Source organism: Vulpes lagopus, chromosome 1 (assembly GCF_018345385.1).
Source record: "Vulpes lagopus strain Blue_001 chromosome 1, ASM1834538v1, whole genome shotgun sequence".
Classification (NCBI taxonomy): domain Eukaryota; kingdom Metazoa; phylum Chordata; class Mammalia; order Carnivora; family Canidae; genus Vulpes; species Vulpes lagopus.
Window position 1 is genome coordinate 44,780,531 of NC_054824.1, and position 21,913 is coordinate 44,802,443.

Sequence of the window (21,913 nt, forward strand, 5' to 3'; positions counted from 1 at the left end):
GTGTGATCCTGGAGTCCCAGAATCGAGTCCCACGTAGGGATCCCTGCATGGAGCCTGCTTCTCCCTCTGCCTGTGTCTCTGCCTCTCTCTCTCTCTCTCTGTGTCTTTCATGAGTAAATAAATGCAATCTTTAAAAAAAAAAAAAAAGGAAAAAAAGTACAAAAACACTACACTATGTGGTATCTGCTGAAAATTTTTCCTTTAACTCCAAAAATAAGCTTTGATTCAGCTGGCATTAAATTCAATTATATTTATATAATGTGGAATTCATGATATATATGCATCTTTCATATATGTTAGATATGTCTATAATTATGCAATATGTTATGTATATACATGTACATAATATAGTATTACACATAAAAGCTTTCTGTTTAAATCTAAAGAAAGCCTCTACCTAATCTTCTAGAACTTAAAATAAAAATCCTAACTTTCTTTGAGAAATTAAAAATGTTAACAAGAGCCAAAGTTTTACAAAACATAAATCAATAGATTGAAGAACATGTTCAAAATATCCTTATGCTATCTCATGTTCATTATTTTATTTACTTCACCAAGTGATAACATGATCTCTTGTAAGGGAGTGTTGGAAATTATCTAAAACAATATGCAAATATTGCGTTATTTGTTTGGTATCTGTTTCTACCACTGCTGTGAAAACTCATCACTTACTTTTCTAATTTTTTAGAGGCTCATTTTTCTTGGGAGTGCTGAGTTCCGTACTTGTGGTTTGAAAACTTTCAGACACACTGCTTTACATATATCTTGAGACTGCAGATATCCCATGACTACATCCTTCAATCAAAGCAGTGATTTTTCTTCACTCTGCTCTCTATCACAATCAAGTTCAGTGAGGATGATCATTGTTATGTCTAACCTGAAAATAACTCATAGAGTCAGGGTGGTTCTCTTTAGTCCATACTTGTACAGTTCAAGCTGCATGTTTACAACATCTGTTACAAACCAATTAATATCAGTTATAATGTTAATATCATGGCTTTCTCCTTTGCCATCTCTATTATGAGTAAGGGGTATGATTATTGGTCACTACTGTTTGCATGACATCATGTTGGTATCAACTGGACCATCTAGCAACTTTCTGATACACAGAGAAAAAGAGAATATGGTAATTCATGTAACAGGATTATTCAAAGTAACTGATTTGAAGATTTCCTTATAATTCTCAGGTTGTCTTCAAGGTACATTTCAAAAGAAAATATTTCTGAATTTACTAATTTACCAGGTGTTGTTAATTAATTTTTTAAAGCTACATTTACAAAAACTAAGGTCATCAAGAGCCATGAGTTCTAATTCCAGTTTTGCCACCAGCGAGATATAGTAGCTTGAGTAATTAGTTTAACCTCTGGACTTCAGTTTCTTCATTATAAAATGAAATAGGTGGGGTGGATGAGTGTTTTTCAGTCTGTATTTTGAGACTCGTGGAGGGTTAATAATGTCCTCAGGGGCAGGTGGGGAAGGGCAAGAGTGGATAAAACAGCCAAATGAATAGGATTCTAGGCTTCCTTTCCCTGCTTCACTCAGAGCACATCTGCTTTATGCTACTTTCTTTTCACTCCCTAGGGAATTATGTTTGTATGAGGGTTTCTTATTTAAAATTAATAAAAATTGTTAAAACCACTAGAACAAATAATCTACTTTTTAAAACAGCTTTGAGTAATAAAAAATGTACAATTTTGTGGCTTTTCTAATGTGCCAGGAAATTTGATTACAATAAAAGGAACTACATATTATCTTTCTATGAAATATTTTATATTTGTAAAGATTTTATTTATTTATTTATTTATTTATTTATTTATTTATTTATCATTTATTTATTCATTTATTTGACAGAGAGAGCAAGCAGGGGGAAGAGTAGAGGGGGAGAGAGAAAGGAGAGGGAGAGATTCCCAAGTAGACTCCCTACCCAGCACTGGGCAGATTTTGGGCTGGATCTCAGGACCTTGAAATCATGACCTGAGCCAAAACCAAGAGTTGATATGTAACCAACTGAGCCACCCACGTGCCCCCTTTCTGTGAAATATTTTAGAAAAAGCCTGAAGAGGGGAAAAACGTGATGCTTAGTTTATAGTGTGCTTGCATTACATTGTCATTTAACTTTCAGACCAAAAAGTAATTGTCCCAAATATTTACACTATCTATACCAGAACTGCACTCATATTTTGGCATCATTTGTTTGTGATAGTCTTTCAGAATACATTTTTTTGTATTCTAAAATATTATATATGTCCTGGGGATAAAGTTTTGGGTAATCGACTATATCTCCATTTGTCAAGTCAATAAGGAAAGCAGTATTCAAGATATTAGAAATATGTCTGATGACAGATGAGTTATTTTCCCATGGTAGCTATATTATTAGTAAAGAATAAAATTCTAATTCTGGTAGCCTAAGCCCTTTTAGTCTAGCTTAATATTTCTTCTTGAAAAGGGAAAAAAAGGAAAGAAGGAAGGCAGGAAGAGTAGAAAGTAGAGAGAGAAGGGGAGCGAGGAAGGAAGGAAGGCAGAAAGAAAGAAGGGATGGAAGGAAGGGAGAAAAGAGGAAAAAAGAAAAGATAAAAGAAAGGAAAAGAGAAAGAAAGGAAGAAAGGAAAGGGAAGGAAAGAAAGAATGTGTTAAAGGTAAGGAAACCCTTTGGAAAGGAAGGCAAATAGTTTACGAAGGAAAGACATTTAAGAAGAGAACTAAATTATAGTGAATTAATTATAATGAAAGAATTAATTGTAATGAAAGTGGAAATTTATACTTAAAGCCATTTCCTCATTTAGAAAAAGTACTAGAATACTAATCTGCTTTTCTTATTATTAACAAAAAAAAATCATTGCATGAAAACATGACTAAGTTTCTTACAGTTTTATATTTCCTTTAGAAAGTGTTTTTAAAAGGTCAATATAGTTTGATTTATGCCCTATCAACCTTCACATCTAACATGGCTTTTCATTCTCTTCATATATTACATTTCCCCAAGTTAAAGAAACTGTTTTTCTAAAACAGTTCTGCCTTGAAAGTACCACTCAATTTAACATGTATTTTCATTGCCTTGTTTCAAAATATGTTCAATCAAATTCAGCATTTATAACTTTTTACAGAAATCGTTTTTAAATATTCCATTAACTTTCTGTCAGAATAATACATATTATTTCACCTTAGATTTAAATCGCTAAGATAAATCATTTCTGTAGTTGAAGAAATCATATTAATATAGTTTTGTTTGTTTTTAAGAATAAATATTACTGCATTTATCTAATCCTGAGCATCATTATATGCAGTATTTGGCAATCTTTTTGCCTATAGCCAATTTTGTAAATCTTTATAGATTAAAATGAATTAAAAAAATAACATTAAAAGGAAACAGACTATAAGTCAATAGGCAGAGCTTGTTATTCTTACAAAGATTGACTTTATTATGAGTTTTACTTCATTTCTTAAAAATTTCATTAAAGAAAAAAATCTTTGTTATTCTGCCTAGATATGAGTAATGAGTCTGAAAAGAGACCACAATTTGAAAATTTTGTTATTTTTATTCTTTTGGTGTGTATCTAAATTTTTAGGACTCTAAAAGTAAGTTTTACATAAGAAATATTTTTGTAAGAAATTTTGTCACTAAGATTGAATCAAGTATAATGATCTCAGTATGTAAACATTTTACATAATGGAACTAACCCAATTTTTCTTTTATTGGGATTTCCAATCCTTATAGAACTTGTTTTTAGTTGAATGTTTATTTGAAGGGTTATTTAAATATATTAAAATATAATCTTTCTTGTTGGCAAAATGAGATGATTTAATATCTAAAAAGTTCCTAAACAAAATATTCACTATGGCTATATTATTACCAATTAGTATCATATATATCTTATGTTTTAACATCCATTCTTTTAGTCAAATATAAGACAGTATTCCAAATACTGATGATAAATGAACAAAAAACATTAAGTTCCTGCCTTCTTAGAATTTATATTTTTCATTTATATTTTACAGTAGAAAAAAACACAATAAAATATTTTTAAATACATAAGTACTAAGTGGAAAATAGAATATGCATATGAGTAACTAATGTACTTTAAAAGTATCAAGAAAGATAAATAGTAATTATGAGAGGAAAGTATACTGTAGGAAATGATCAAGGTTCAGGTAGAATGTGACCTTTGTTTTAACCTTGAGAAGACAATAAACTTTGGAAGCTGGGTTTGGGGGACGTGAGCAACAGTATTTCACATGGGAAAATGTCAAAGAAGCAGGAATCAGAGACTGAGGAATAGTTCTGACTACCTGAATAATTCACTGGATAAAAGAACATTTTAGGGGTGACTGATAGGCTCAGTCTGTTAAGTGTCCAACTCTTGATTTTGGCTCAGGTCATGATATCAGGATCATGAGACTGAACCCCAAGTTGGTTCTGCACTGGGCATGGAGCCTGCTTAAGATTCTCTTTTGCCTGCTCTCTCTGCCCCTCCCTCCTCCAAAGAACATTTTATTTGAAGTTTACTGGTATCTTCCTGTAAATCAGATATCAAATGAAGTTCTATACTAAGTACTCATTTAATCCTCACACCCTTATCAATCAGGTACCATTATTTCTGATGTTCCTTAAGATTCAATATACATTATTATAATTACATAGCTAATAATTCATGGAGCCCCGTTCAAATCCTGGCTGGCTATCACCAAGTATCCACAACCTTAAACACTGCAATACATTCTCAGATGTTGTTTTTTTTTAAATGTGTTTATTCTCCATTCCTAAAAAGGATATATTTTACTGGGCATAGACTTTTAGGTTGATAGTTATTTTCTTTCACTCTGTTAGGATATTTGTTACTGGGTTCTTGCTTCTACTACTGGGAAGTAAGGTATCAGCCTTGGCCCTTTGAAGGTAATGTGTAATTATTTCTCGGATGCTTTTAAAATTTACTCTTCATCTTCCTACCTAGATGAATTTTCTTTATACTTATTCAGCATAGGTCTGGAGAGCTTCCAAAATCTCTGGTTACTCTCTTTCATTATTTTTGGACAATATGGTTTTTGGTAATATGGTTTAAAAATAGTATTCTATCTTTATTATTTAAAATTACTGGAATTAATTAACTTTTCAATATTGAATGGGAAAGCGCTTTGTGCAAAGTGTCTCAATTCAGGAAAATGCTTCTGAATTAAGTAAGCAATGGATTAATAGAAATACTTGAACTCTGGGTTGTCTCTAGTACATATTCATTTCTGCTTTCTTCAAAATTTATATTGTTAATGTTTAATATTTTAAAAATCTATTTCCCTGATTTTTTTAACATTTCCTTTTCATACAGATTTCATATCTAGAGATCACTGCCGTGGTACCTGACACTTTAATGATAATTATACCATTAAATTGATGATAATTTTCTACCTATTATTAAATCATCAAGAACACCAATAATTATTAGCTTTTAAGGAATGCATGGCTTTAATGGGAAAGATATATGATTGGCTTTTTGAATCACTTGCTAAATTAGTTTCAAATTATTACTGAGATGTCAAAATAAAAACCAGCAGTAAACTTGTGTATTTGTCTTTACAAAAATGATTCGTACCTCTTAGAAAGTGAACAGAGCACCTCATTTGTCCGACAGATTTATGCATATGTTATCCATCCCTCTCCACCTTAATTTCCATCACTGATTGGGTAGTTTCTCCATTTACCCACAGAAGACACTTCCTTTGCTTACTGTAGAATTGCTTTCATTTAAAATAAATATAATTGGGATGCTTGGGTGGCTCAGTTATTGAACATCTGTCTTTGGCTCAGGTGGCGATCCCAGGGTCTGGGATTCAGTCCCGCATCAGGCTCCCTGCAGGGCCCTGCTTCTCCCTCTGCCTATGTCTCTGCCTCTCCCTCTGTGTCTCTCATGAATAAATAAGTAAAATATAAAATAAGATAAATGTTATTTTTACATCAATTTTCATGTAAGTCCTTTTTCAATGCTTACAAAAAAGGGAAGGAAAAATAATGAGCTAAATACAATCAGTGAAAACTTTCCAAATACAACCAAACTCACTGAGAACATTAACAATGTAGAGACCACAATGCGTGAGAAAATTACTGCTAAAATCCAGCAAATCATGAGTAGTATTAATGAGTACTCTGGAGAATTAACACATATGTCAAGAATAAAGCCCGGTGTTGACAATGTGGTGGCTCTCATCCTCTGCTTTTCAGCTGCTCACAAGCCATGGCAAACCAATTGGCCCTATTAAACCAGTGGCACTTCTCATATATTTGAATTATTATAACCTAATGCAAGTACATAGAGCATGAATTTATTTGTTTCTCTGATTAATATGTTGTTGGACTGTAATGTACAAAGAAATTTGCTATCCGCCTGGCAAACATATAGAATCCTTTTGAAATCTGTTTTATTTGCTTCAGATTTTACATTACCTTTCTTATCATATTTATTCTTTTTCATGTGTTCAACCAACATGTATTAAGTATCTATTAGGTGCCAGACATCTTCAAGAAGCTGGAATGTATTAAAGTAGAACAAGTTCTTTAATCTCAGGGAGCTCCTGCTCCACATATATGTGCGTATAACTATGTAGACTTCTTAACTCTATTTGCAAATGGAGACACTGGATTGCCTTCATCTAGCACAGCTCTGTCTAATGGAAAAGCAATGAGACCTGTGTGTGTGTGTTTTAAATTTCCTAGTAGCCACGTTAAAAAAAAAGTTAAAGGAACAGGTGAAATCAATTTTAATATGTTCTATTTAACTCTTCATATTCAAATTATTACCATTATAACATGTAAGTAATAAATTATTAGTAAAATGATTTACATTCTTTTTTTTGTACTAAATCTTCAAAATTCAATCACATTTCAGTTGATACCAGCCACATATCAATGCTCTATAACCACGTGTGGCTAGTTGCTATTATATAGAACAGTGAAGATGAAGAGAACAGCTAACACTGATTTTAGTGCTTTTTATTCTTCTAGATCTAGAATCTCTAAATGTTAAGAGTCCCAATTTTTTTTTTACAAGAGCCTCATTCTTTGAAAGTATTTTTAGAAGGGCCTGGCTGGCTCAGTCGGTTAAGCTTCTGCTTTAGGCTCAGGTCATTATCCCAGGGATCAAGCCCACATAGGGCTCCATGAATAGGGCGTAGCCTGCTTTACCCTCTCCCTCTGCCTGCCGTTTCCCGTACTCTGTCAAATAAATAAATAAAATCTTTTTAAAAAGAAAGTATTTTTAATATATAAATTATTGTTCTACAGTGCTTTGAGATGTTTTCTTTTGTTTGTTCCCAATCCTGGAAAAGTGATTTTACTTTTAATATTTTGAATATTTGTTATAGGCCTATTTTATCTGTTAGAAAAATGGTATACAAAATTTTGCAACTTTAGTTGACCAGCAATACTGTATTGACATAGATTATTTGTAAATAATGCAACAAAACTGTCAGAAGGTTTATTTGTTGTAGTTACATATTTTTTTTAACTTGTGAGCTGAGTGATGTATTTAGTTAGTTTTATACAATCACTAACCATCATATTACTGATATGATTTTTATATTAAGATGTTTAACAAAACCAGTATTGTATTGTGAGCATTATGCATATTTAGTGTTACTGAATTAGATACTAAAGAATACTGTTCACATTGTTTTTAAATTGTGGTAAAAGTAATTTGGGGGAAATATTGATATGCTATAAAAGTTAAAATAGGCAAAAAATGACAGAGAGCAACATAGCGAGGAATAATAACTATATTTAATAGCAAGAAATACCCCAAAGGCTGTATAATTTTCCTATTCCCTTAGAGCTACCAGTGTGTGTGCTTAACTGGTTGGGAAGGAAGTTTTTGTGAACAAGAATCCAATGACTGCAAAATGAATCCTTGTAAGAACAATTCTACCTGTACTGACCTTTACAACAGCTATCAGTAAGTATTTATCATTTTCTTCATGAAATTACTTGAACTGTTCAGTGTCCTTGGGATAATTCCAGACATTATTTTCACTTTTCACTCATTGAGTAAAATAATGATCTCTAGATGAAGAACTATTTCTTGACAAGATAGTGCCAACATTTATTTGAAATTTGTGTCAAAAAGTAATAAACACGGGGCTCCTGGGTGGCTCAGTCAGTTGAGCATCTGCCTTTGGCTCCCGTCAGGATCCTGCTCAGTGGGATACCTGCTTCTCCCTCTCCCTCTGCCTGCCACTCCCCCTGCTTGTGCTATCTCTCTCTCTCTCTCTCTCAGTTAAATAAAATATTTTTTTAAAAAAGTAATAAACAAGATTAAACTTGGAAATGCAATGCCCAGATATAGCACATGTTACAAATGCATTTACTTCTTCAAAATGTACTTTTATCATATCAGTGTTTTGGATCATTCCATGCAAAGAGAGTACAACTGCAAAGGAGTATATGACTCCTCTGTGGGTCTGTTGAATTAAAACTTTCACTTTATTACCTAGAGATTATCACAAATTTGGATTACTTTCACCAGAATATTGATACATTTTTACATTAATTAGTCCATACTTTCCATAATCCAGTCGTATTAGTTTTTTTGTTTTATCTTTTTTTTTTTTTAGATTTTATTTATTTATTCATGAGAGACACACAGAGAGAGGCAGAGACACAAGCAGAGGGAGAAGCAGGCTCCCTGCAAAGAGCCCAAGGTGGGACTCGATTCTGGGACCCCAGGACCACAGCCTGAGACAAAGGCAGATGCTCAACCACTGAGTCACCCAGGCGTCCCTGTATTAGTTTTTTAGATGAGAAATCTGAAGAAGCTCTTAATAGAAATTCTGAATAGCTACTGCTCTTTTTTTTTTTTTTTTAATTTTTTTTTTTTTTATAGCTACTGCTCTTATTCCAAAAGTTTAATAACCAAATATATATTGGTAAAATAGCTTTCATTTTTAACTTGTTTGGTATACTTCAGGTCTCTCAAGTAGATGCAGAACCAGGTATACTGTAATTAGAATGATTTTCTTCTTGTCACAGAAGCAGATTAATTGAATACAAAAATACTTAGATGATTATTTTTTCAGGGATAAATCAAGATGATTTCAGAGCATCCTCTAAAATAACTCATACACTATTTCATCGTATGATTACAATTGATGATTCTGGATATCTCAAGCATGGTTTTGACAAATATTTTGTCAAAAATATTCTCATTTTTGGTGACTGAAATGGGATATAAAATCCAGACTGATCAACACCAGGCAGTTTATTTCATTTAAAGACAATTCTGAAATATCTGGCCATAGTTTAATTTATATTTCAATGACAGTAAAAGAAAAAAAATGAACATTTTTTTATATAGAAAAGCTCACAGTACCAGTAGTTGACATTAGTTTAAAATATATAAAAATCCAAAAATCCAGAGCTATTTTTTGTGACACTATTAATTATTGAAATTGATGTCATCACAAATTAATATGCCTTCCCATCTATGTATATCTTAAGAGAAACAATCAACTTTTGTTGAGCTAGGAAAGAAAAACTTCTCATAGTTGTCTATATTTATTTTTCTTAAATGACTATTAATTATAACCTACAATGTGTAATATACAATGTATATGAAAGATTCTGATATATGCTTTTTAGGGTTCAGCTTTTTCTATAATTCCTAAGATAATTTGTTTATGCATTTGTGTTTGTGTATACTCAGACTGTCAGTCACCTCTAGACAAACCCCAGCAGAAACATATGCGTGGTTGAAAAAGTTGGGTTAATAACTTATTGCCATGAGGGACAACACACAGTATGTAAATCCATGTGACGTTTCAGTAAAAGGATGTTGGAAAGGACTTAGAGGTTCGAGCTTATGACATATAATTTTGGAGAGGGTTTCAGAAAGTAGGCCTTTGGCCTGGATAAGGAGACCTTCAGGAAGTGGGAAGGATTATCTACATTCATAATAAATCTTACCTAGAAGAAAGGAAGATTGGACAGAGGTGAAAACCAAAGTCTCTAAAGAGACAGCAACCATTTATATCAACCATGGTAGGAGAATGTTTGGCTATTGTTGTGGTGTAGATAATATTCAAGTTTTTGTCTGTATTTAGATATTATTACAGAGTAGGCTTATCTTTGTAATGATAAATCAGGGTCATGGAGTAGTTCTGTCTCATTTTGATGTTCTGTGAAATTATCTGTTTAAATGTTCAGCAGGAGAACACCAAGATCTAGCTGTAAACCTAGTTTGTAGTGCCTGGCCAGCTCCTGGATATCCTTGCTGGTAGTTTAGCTTTCTCTTTCTCAAAATACTGTATCATATACATGTGTAGAGAAAAATATATGATGTTTGTGTTTATGTGAAATATATCACTTATGTTTCCCATTTATTTGTCCAAAATATATTATTTTCATAATGTGTATCAAATAGAACGAGAAGACTCCAATATTAATTTATTATCCAACACAATACTTTTATTTAGATAATTGCTATTTGATGTAGATATCTTAAAGATATAAAACAAAATAAGCAACAAAATTTATAAGGTTTATTTAAAAATACTTTTTTTTAATATTCATGAGACATAATCAGTCTTTAAATAACTCTGACACCACTAATTGTGAACTCTTAATGACTGAAATTTATAAATGTATCAGAAAACTGCCACTTAACACAAACTCTCAGTCATTTTATCATTTCTCAGATTTTTGATTACTGATTTTACTTCCAGATACTGTTTTACTTTTTTAGAAGTCCAGATGGAGTATGTCTTTCTAATTGTATTTCTTCTTTGTGATTTTAAAGATTATGCGTTAATATTAATATTATATTAATATTGGCTTTAGCAGGTTGCAAAAAGAGAAGGTTCACTAAACGCTGTCAGTGAAGTGAACATAATTTGTATATTACATGTGTTATATACAAATATGATGGCTCACAATTTAGGAATTTCCTTATCAAGGAAATTATTTTTCATAGATTTTTTGAAACATAATTTGCATACTTTATAAGTCACTCTTTGAAAGAGTACAATTCAGGAGTTTTTAATATATTCAAAGAGAAAAACTATTACACTACCTCATTTTAGAACTTTTAAAAAATTTATTATTTTTTTTAAAGATTTTATTTTTTTAATTATTCATGAGAGACCCAGAGAGAGAGAGAGAGGCAGAGACACAGGCAGAGGGAGAAGCAGGCTCCATGCAGGAAGCCGGATGTGGGACTGGATCCCAGGACTCCAGAATCATGCGCTGAGCCCAAAGCAGACGCTTTAACCGCTAAGCCACCCAGGGATCCCTCTAGAACTTTTTTTCCTAAAGATTTTATTTATTTATTCATGAGAGAACACACACAGAGAGAGGCAGAGACACAGGCAGAGGAAGAAGCGGGCTCCATACAAGAAGCCCGACGCGGGACTCGATCCTGGAATTCTGAGATCACGCCCTGAGCCAAAAAGGAAGATGTTCAACCACTGAGACACCCAGGCGCCCCGTTTTAGAACATTTTCATATCCACACTCATGAGTGGTTCCCCCCCCCCCCGCCCTCCCCGGCCCTGCTCTCCTACCTTAGGCCTTGAAAACCACTAATTTGTGTTTTGTCTCTGTGGATTTACCTGTTCTGCACATTTCACATAAATGGAATCATGCAATATGCGATTTTTTTGGAGCAACTTACCACACTTGTTATGTTTTCAAGGCTTATGCTGTGCCAAGTATCAGTAGTTCATCCCTTTTTATTGCCAAATAATATTACATATATGGTTATAATGCCTTTGGCCAATCAAGTTCAGTACTGGTCTGTCCTTTGAATGAACCAATTTTGACTTTCATTGTTTTTCTGTCTTTTTTATTCTCTATTTCATTAATCTAATTATCTTCTCCCTTCTGCTTGCTCTGGGTTTAGTTTTCTTTTTCTAGTTTCTTTAGGTGAAGGGTGACATGATTGATTTGAGATCTCTGTTCTTTTTTAATACAGGTGTTTATAGTTGTAAATTTCACTTCAAGCACTGCTTTAGCTACATCTCATTTTTTTTTATGGTTTGTATATTCATTTTCATTTATCTCAAAATATTTCCTAGTTCCCATGTGTTTTATTCTTGACTCATTGGTTATTTGGGAGTGTGTCATTTAATTTTTACTTACTTGTGAATTCCCTATATTTCTTATGATTTCTGCTTTTATTGTAGCAAGAAAACTTATTTTGTGTGAGTTAAATATTTTAAAATTTACTGAGGCATAGGGGCACCTGGGCGACTCACTTGGTTAAAGCCTTTGACTTCAGCTCAGGTCATGATCCCAGGGTCCTCGAATTGAGCCCCTCATCAGGCTCATTTAGCAGAGAGCCTGCTTCTCCTTCTCCCTCTGTCTCTCTTCCCCGCAGCTCATGCTTTGTCTCCATCTCTCTCTCAAATAAATAAGTCTTTAAATAAACTAAAATTTACTGAGGCATATATTATAACCTAACATAGTTCTATATGTATTTGACAAGAATGTGTATCTACAGTTGTTATGTAAAATGTTCTCTAAGGATTTTTTAAGTATAGTTGATTTATATGTTGATCAAGTCTTCTACATCTTGCATCTTCTGCCAACTTGTTCTATCCATTATAAAGTCTGCAATTGTTATTGTTGAATTATTTATTAATCCTTTCAATCTGCCACATTTTATTTCATTTACTTAAGTTAGATCTTAAGGATCTAAGATCTGATTGTTAGATCTTACTGATGGACTTAAATATTTATAAAATGTCCTTCTTTATCATAATTTTTTTTTTCTGCACATTTACTTTGCCTGATATTAGTATAGCCATCTTGGATTTTTCTTAGATTTTTTTTTTTATTATGGATGGCATAGTATATATTTTTATTTTTAACCTATTTGTGACTTTGAATATAAAACTTATAGACTGATTTGACTGCTTTTAAAAATCCATTCTATCTATTATCTTTATTAAAATATCTACTTAATTTAAATTTGACTTTACTAATGAATTCAGTTTATTTATTTTTTATTTTTTTAAGATTGTATTTATTTATTCATGAGAGACAGAGAGAGAGAGAGAGAGGCACAGACACAGGCAGAAGCAGGCTTCATGCAGGGACCCTGATGTGGGACTCAATTCCAGGTCTCCAGGATCACGCCCTCTGCTGAAGGCAGTGCTAAACCACTGAGCCACACGGGCTGCCTATGAATTCAGTTTATATATGTGATTTCCTTTTATTTTAAATATGTTTTATCTTTTTTGTTCCTCTGTTATTCCATTATTGCCTTCTCTTGTGTTAGGTTTTTTCTGGTATTACAATTTAATTTCCTTTTTATTTTTACTATACCTTTTTACTTAGTTTCTTAGTGGTTATCCTATAGATTGTAATTAACTTCTTAACTTAAAACAACCTACATAGTATTAATACTGACTTAATTTCAGTAATACACAAAAACTTTGCTCCACCATTGCTTCAATCTCTTCCACCTCCTTTAGGCTATTATTAATTATAAGCTTATCAACACAATTTTATAGTATTGTTTTATGCACTCTTTTAAATCAGATAGGAAATGAAGAGAGTAGAAAGCAAAAATACTTTTATACTGTCTTTTGTTTTTACCTATATAGTTACCATTACAGTGCTCTTTATTTCTGTGTGTGAATTCAGATTACTGTATAGTATCTTTTCATCTTAAAGTAAAAGATTTTCTTTACTATTTCCTATAGGGCAGGTCTGCTGATGATGAATTCTCTCAGTTCTGTTTTTACTGGGAATGTTTTAATTTCTCCTTTCATGTAAGGGATAGCTTTAAGAGATAGCTTACAGTCTTTTACTTTCAGGACTTAAAGTACCTCTGGACTCATGGTTTCCTATAAGTCAAATCTTAATTGTACTGAGGATCCCTTGTATATAATGAATCATTTTCTTTTAATGCTACCAAAATTCTTTGTCATTTGACAGTTTGACTGTCATGTGATTAGCCTTCTATGTCTGAATTTATTTTACCTAAAGATCATTGAGCTTCATGGAGTATAGATTAATATTTTAATCTACTATCTATATTAATAATTTTCATCAAATTTAGAAAGTTTGGCCTTTATATCTTCAAATATTTATTTATTTTTCTCTCTCTCTTCTGATTCTAGAACTCTCACATGTGTATATTAATGTTCTTCTGGTGTCCCACATGTCTCTGAGACTCTTTTCATTTTTCTTTCTGATCTTCAGGATCAATAATCTTAATTGATTTATGGGATGAGCATTGGGTGTCCTACTATATGTTGGAAAATGGAATTTAAATTTAAATTTTAAAGAAGAAAAAATTGGGATCCCTGGGTGGCGCAGCGGTTTAGCGCCTGCCTTTGGCCCAGGGCGCGATCCTGGAGACCCGGGATCGAATCCCACATTGGCCTCCCAGTGCATGGAGCCTGCTTCTCCCTCTGCCTATGTCTCTGCATCTCTCTCTCTCTCTCTCTCTCTCTCTCTCTCTGTGACTATCATAAATAAATTAAAAAAAAAAGAAAGAAAAAAAAGAAAAAAGAAAAATTTGTTCAATATTATTAGTGGTGGTAGAATTTCTATTCTTGTAATAAAAATAGTATGTCTATTTATGCTAAAAAAAATAAAAGTAAATAAAATTCATCCTGAAGAGAAAGTACAAGAACAGTAAAGACAAGAAAGGAGGATGGGGATGAGAAAGTGGTGATTCTCTCCTAGTGTTATGTATATAACAATGTGTTGTATATAAAACAGAGTGGTTAGACATAAATAGAGCAGATAGAGACATAAATAGAGCAGATAGAGCAATAGAATATAATCAAAGTCCAGAAATGGAGACATCAGCATACGTAAAGTTAGTAGACAAGAAAGGAGGTAAATCCATAGGGCATTGATGGCAATAAATGGTGTGGAGACACTTGTCTATTATTGTGAGAAAATAAAATTAAATTGACCTTCAAAAGAAATTCTAGTTGATTTATCTCCAAATGCACTGCTTACTTCTACCAACTTAAATCTAGTGGTATGCCCTCTAGTAACTTTTAATTTTTATTTTTTGTACTCTTAACTCCAGAATTTCTATTGTGGTCTTATTTATAATTCATATCTCTTTATATTATCAAATTGGCAAAACATTAATCTCACATTTAGTTAATTAACTAATTAATTATTGTGAGAGAGTGTGCATGTACATGCATGCAGGTGGGAGGAGGGGGCATAGGATGAGGGTGTGTGAGAATCTTAAGCAGGCTCCACACCCAGTGTGGAGGGTGAAGAGAGGGTCTATCTCAGCACCATGAGATCATGACCTGAGCAGAAATCAAGAGTTGGAAGCTTAACTGAGTAAGCCATCTGAGTGCCCTGCTTTCTTTAATTATTTAGATATGGCTTCTATTTTTCTTTGAATACATTTATTTTAGCTGATTTAATATCTGTGTCAAGTAAGTCCAATTTATTTTACTTTTTTTATTTTTTTAGCTTCCTCAGGGATAGTTTCTACTGATTGCTTCATTTCTATATATGTGTCATACGTTTCTGTCTCTGTATTACTCATAATTGCTTACGAACACTTGACTTTTAAACAGTATAATATGGCAAATTTCAAAATCAGATCCTACTTCTTTACAGTTGTTACTGCATTTTTTATTGTTTGTTGTTTCTGCTATTGCTTGTTTAGTCATTTTTCTGAAATAGTTCTATAAATCATTTTCTTTATCACTTGTGGCTATTCAAGTCTCAGCTTGGCTAATCTAGTGGTCAACAGAAGGTTTAACAGAGGTTTTCTGTAATTTCCTCAAACTAGTAAGTCTCCTAGCCTTACTGAGGGACTCTGTTTTATCACTCAGCCAGGCATTTTAAAGCTCTGTCTCATTCTCCAGTATCTGCTTGCATAGAGGCTCAAGGTCAAAGATAAGAGATTAAGGTCTTTTCATGTCTTTCTTAGATCTGTGCAGACTTTCATGTTGTGTTATCTTCTAATTTCCCAAAAATAGGTCGAGATTTTCAAAGACCTCGATGGACATCTCATTCCCCACTTTTTACTTTTAAGTATATTGGTCAGCTGCTTCTTAGTCTTAACTAGAATCATCATCTCAACAACTACAATTTTAGGCAATGACCATTGAGTGTTATTAATGCCCTTTATATAGGGCTTTTTGAAAAGAATAAGCTTTGTGTCAGGTCAAATAATATGTATTCCTGAAAATGGAACTTTTCATACAGTTACTAGACCCATAAAATAATGACATTCCTCGGAAGGTCTTTTGGATGAGCTCCAAACCTGTCCTGCCCCTCAGTGGATGTTTGGCTGCTGATTTCACAGATGCCATAATTGCAGTGCTATTGGTTTTCAAGCCTATTGCAGAGCTGGGGAAAGGGTAATAAGAATACTGCAAGTAACCACTACAACAGTGACTATGCTTACGAGAGTCAACCATTTTTCTTCAATGAACACTCCTCAGATTTTTGCAAGCCTTTATTTTATTTACAGAGTTCTGAGAAAGTTGATTGGACTATGTTGTCAGTGTCCTTGTTTCTTTTAAGGAAGAGTAGATTTTCAGAAGTCTTTCCTCTACCATTACTAAAGTGATTATACCAAATTATATTTTATATTATTTATATGGGACAGAGAGAGGACAGAGGCAGAGACTGAGAAAGTATAGGTTCTAGAGTCGGAGCATCTCTATATAGGATATCAAGTTTGGTTCTATCCTTAAAGATTAGTGTGAATTGGATTAAGGAATTTTATTTATATCCTTAAGCTTTCAGGGTTGTTTGTTTTCTTTAATCTAGAAAGTATGAATAAAAATAGTTATACCTTACAGAACTCTGTGGTATAACTATTATTATTCTGTACACAAAGTATTCAGCTCATTTCTTGATGTAAACTCTAAATATCACGTTTTTATTATTCTCAACATTTACCCTTTTTTCAAAAATATATGTATGAATTAGACTAGAGCTTCATTTTATAAATGATGAATCTCATGAACATATTGATATCAATTCATTTCACTTTTTATATTTATATGTACAGTAAATTAAGACCACTAAAGACGTTGCATTATTCTTTGTAGCTAAGAAAGTTTACAGTTTGGAGCTCTTGAAAGTTTCTCACAAATTTTCACTGAACAAAAATTTCAGGACTCTTAGTAAAAGATACAACGAATATCTTACTTCATTTTGTGAAGAGTCGGTCCAAAGTAAACTTATAAGAAATTTCAATGAAGATTCTTAAATTGCTTTTGAAGAAATTCACGTTGCATTCCATAATGAGTGTTTAACATAGCATACATTTTAATAGATCAAATGAAAATTGCATTTCATTGACTATATGCTCATATTTTTGAGATCAAAAATGTTAGGAAAATGAGTACTTGCTGGAATATCAAATCTCTTTAGATGATCTATGTGTTCTAAGTTTCTGAACTCACCTATAAGTGCTCATCTCTAAACAACTGGAGTTAACATAGTTTAATGTTTACACAGTTTCAAGACATTAAAAAGCAAAATGGGCTAGGGATGTAATTTGAATGCTGACTGCAACCTGCCTTCTGCTATTCCTGGCATGGTTTAGAATTTAACTGCCTTCTTTATTTCTGATTTTTCTTCCCCCAAAGCAGAGTCAACAGCTTTAGCTACAGATGGGGCTCTGTATGGCAGTTATTGGACCCAGATGCCACACTCTGGAGCATGTTTTGCCAACAGCATCTGGCTCCTTTGCTGTCTGTGTAATTGGCATCGTGTTGATGCTTTGGCCTGCTTTTCTTATGGACACTACAAAGTAGACTTTCAGACAACATGAAGGTTTGTTCCCAGTTGACCATATGATTTTTTTTTATTCTTCTCAGTTTACAATTTATATAAATGCATCCTAGATGACTTAAGTTATGAAACACTATATATTAGTCCTTGTCATGTTCCTTATAAGGATGTATTTATAATTTTTTAATGGCTATAACTGAAAAAAATGTCTAAAATTTAATGAGTAGAAGTAAAAGTCTATGTTGGCCAATATGTTTTTAACATATTGAGTGAAAATACAAAATTGTGTTGTATTATTAGAGATTTGGGATTTTTTTATTTTTAAAACTTTTGTTTTTATTTTATCTTTTTTCTGTGTATAGGAGCCCAAACTGCTATATAAAATTTAAATAATTACTAATATTAAAGTAGGTACATAACAGAATTTTAATCCAGGCAATGGCAATACAGTATCTACTTTTAGCAGATGGAAGATTTTTCCCTTACAAAAACCAGAATTTTGAACAAAATATATGTTGGTATGTAGATCCTTTCACCTTCTTTTTGGATAGCTACATGATACTTTATCTTATGGACATAACATTGTGACCACGTAGGCAATTTTTAATCTTTTCCAGTATAAACTATTATTTGGAGAAATTAATTATGTGTGACTCTTTGCATGCATATGTTTGTATATTTGGACAGTAAATTCCTAGAATCAAAAATGCGGGATCAAATTGTGCTGTCTTCAAGATTTAGATAGATGTTGTCAAATTATTTTTTGGGCAGATTCAATATTACATTCACACAAGCAATTGATGAGACTATATTTACCAGACAATTCTAATTTGTGTCATATTATGCTAGAATAAAATCTCTCAGTGAGGCTTTGTATATGCCCATTTCACATATGAGAGAACCAAGACTTGGATATTTTCAGTAACTTAGCAAAGTCTTCGTGTTAGGAAGTGGCAAACCTAAATATCAAACCAGGTTTGTGTGACTCCAAATTTATGGTTTTAGATGATTTTGAACTGGTCTTGCCTTTAAAATAAAACCATACATATATTGTCACTGCCTACTCCTCAGTTCCCAAGGGAGAGCAGTCATCACTGTAGTTCCAACGAATTTATGAAAGACTAAATAGTTATCTCAGTGGAAAAGTTGGAACCTGACATATTTCCAATTTCAACAAAAAATAATAACTCAGGGAGTAAGTATACTTTCTTTGACTGGTAAATACATCCTATGACCAACTCTAACCTTACGGATAGGCTTTAGAATTCACTGATTAAGTAAAATTGCTTTTTGATAACAAAAGTACAAAGGAAGGGAACAGAAAAATCACTGTATTTTGTAATAAGGCTCTTATGTTATATGTGGCATGGTATTATGTTATTTGAAGATAGTGATAAAGTAAAATCATATTCAAAAACTAGTGTTTGCATAAATGAACTAACTTACTTCATTGAAGCTGGGATGAAAAGTAGGAGAAAAGAGTTTTATCTGGCACCATGCTATTTTTCAGAATATATCAAGTTCCGGGTTGTTTCCCATCTTCAGAAAGTTCCATATATACACTTTGTATTAGTTTGCTAGGGCAATATTTAGTGTTTCTTAGCATCTGTTGTTTCACTGCAGTCTCTGCCTTCATCTTCTCATGGCATTCTTACTGTATGTATGACTCTGTTCATTTCCCCTTTCGGCTAAAACATCAGTCATACTGGATTAAGGCACACCCTAATGAGCTCACTTTAATTTTTTTTTTAATTAACTTTTATTGGTGTTCAATTTACCAACATACAGAAAAACACCCAGTGCTCATCCCGTCAAGTGTCCACCTCAGTGCCCGTCACCCATTCCCCTCCAACACCCGCCCTCCTCCCCTTCCACCACCCCTAGTTCGTTTCCCCAAGTTAGGAGTCTTTATGTTCTGTCTCCCTTCCTGATGTTTCCCAACATTTCTTTTCCCTTCCTTTATATTCCCTTTCACTATTATTTATATTCCCCAAATGAATGAGAACATACACTGTTTGTCCTTCTCCGATTGACTTATTTCACTCAGCATAATACCCTCCAGTTCCATCCACGTTGAAGCAAATGGTGGGTATTTGTCGTTTCTAATTGCTGAGTAATATTCCATTGTATACATAAACCACATCTTCTTTATCCATTCATCTTTCGATGGACACCGAGGCTCCTTCCACAGTTTGGCTATTGTGGCCATTGCTGATAGAAACATCGGGGTGCAGGTGTCCCGACGTTTCATTGCATCTGAATCTTTGGGGTAAATCCCCAACAGTGCAATTGCTGGGTCGTAGGGCAGGTCTATTTTTAACTCTTGAATACCTTTGTAAAGACCCTATTTCCTAAGGAGGTCACATTTTGAGGTCCTGGGGGTTAGCACTTCAAGATCTTTAGGGGATACAATTCAAATTATAAAACCCTAATGTATTCTGAGTGCAGATATTAAAATATTTTATATAAATGTGGCTATTCAGAATTTTATAATTTAATATAGATATACATAAAATCTCTTGAATTTTATTCACAAAGCTGTGTAAGAACATATTTAAAGATCATTTTTATTACTTAAACCAATAGGTAGAAAAAATATTTGAAAAACGTTATTGACTTAGAATAGGTTTGTTTGCTTGTCTTTAACATTTGTTTTAAAAAAAAAATTATTGACTTGTTTTATACAAAGCCCTAGAAATTATAAAATTGAAGAAAAATATAGAATAAAACCCAAACAATCCAAATACACAGAAGTGATTCATTAAAAATGAATTGAGAAATACCAGTCTTCGCTTGCCTCAGATGTGATGTTGCATGTGAGAAAAATGATTATGACAAGCACAAAATAAAAACTCAGGGTTAGGGGTTTTGCTAATACAATTATTTTTTATTGAACAGTGGGAAAAAAGGAAAGAATGTAAATGTTAATATTCTTTTTTGCCATATCTGTATTTTCTTTTTTTCTAAACAGGTTATTAATCAGAATTTCAGGTTGTGTTCTTAAAAATAATAATATCAATTTAATCAAGTACATAAGTCCCCTGCATTTTTTTCATTTTTCTATGTAGCCTATCTTCTTTTGCTGTTTCCTTTTTCTCCAGGGAGTATGAAGGGCAGTCTTTTAAGAGAAACAGCCTCAGGGTGCCTGGGTGGCTCCATTGGTTAAGTGTTTGACTTCAGCTCAGGTCATGATCTTGGGATAGAGCCCCACACGGGGCTCTCCATTCCATGGGGAGTCCGCTTGTCCCTCTCCATCTCTCTCTGCTCCTCCACCAGCTTGTGCTCTCTCTCTCAAATAAATAAAAATCTTTAAAAAGAGAGAGAGAGAGAAAGTGAGAGACAGAGAGAGAAAGGGAACAACCTCTATATAAGGCATTCATTTGTTTATACGTTTTTTGTTTGTTTTGTTTTGTTTTAAGATTGATTTATTTGAGTGAGAGAGAGTTGAGGGATGGAGGGCAGAAAGAGAGAAAGAAAGGGAATCCAAGCAGACTCCTAGCTGAGTGCAGAGCCTAGTAGGGCTCAATCACAAGGGATCATGACCTGAGCTGAAATCGAGTCTGATGCTTAACCCACTAAACCACCTAGGCGCCCCCTGCCTTTTAAATTAGAGTATAGTTTACATATAATAAATATAAAGATATTATATAAACAATTAAAAGGGTTTGGGCAATTATAAATTGTATTTGCCCATGTAAATACCACCAGAATCAAGATATAGAGTATATCTATTAACTCAGAAAATTTCCTGTGTCTCTTCATAGCTCATTTCCACCCTCCTCCTTCCTACTACTTCTTGGACTTTCAGAATTGTGCTTTTGTAATTATCTCTGAGTGAACTATTCAAAAAACCACAAATACATTTCTTTTCAGCATGAAAAGAAATGTATATTCATATTTTTTTTGACAAAGGGTTTTTATAACTGTTTCTAATTTGCCTTTTACCATAGCTATGGCCATAGTTATATAGAATGTAGGACTTCTTTCTCCAGACTCAACACTTTCCATTATTTGTGTTTGTTACCTGCCATTCTTTTCCCTTTCAGTGATAAAATAGTTGTTCAATGTTATGCGATTTCTAATACTGAGGAGTCTCAATACAAATTTAATGATGAAAACTTATATATCCACATTTATTATACAAAATGTTTTTATTCTGTATGAATTGATCATGCAGATAAATTGACAGATTTTTCTA

At 33.0% G+C, this 21,913-nt stretch overlaps 1 protein-coding gene across 1 annotated transcript in view; it reads left to right on the forward strand.

Moving 5' to 3' along the window:
- EYS (eyes shut homolog) overlaps positions 1 to 21,913 on the forward strand; it is a 1,534,343-nt gene that overhangs the window by 459,112 nt on the left and 1,053,318 nt on the right. The window contains exon 12 of the mRNA XM_041742712.1: positions 7,813 to 7,934. Within this exon, the coding sequence (XP_041598646.1) occupies positions 7,813 to 7,934 (122 nt within the window). The remainder of the gene's footprint in view (positions 1 to 7,812; positions 7,935 to 21,913) is intronic.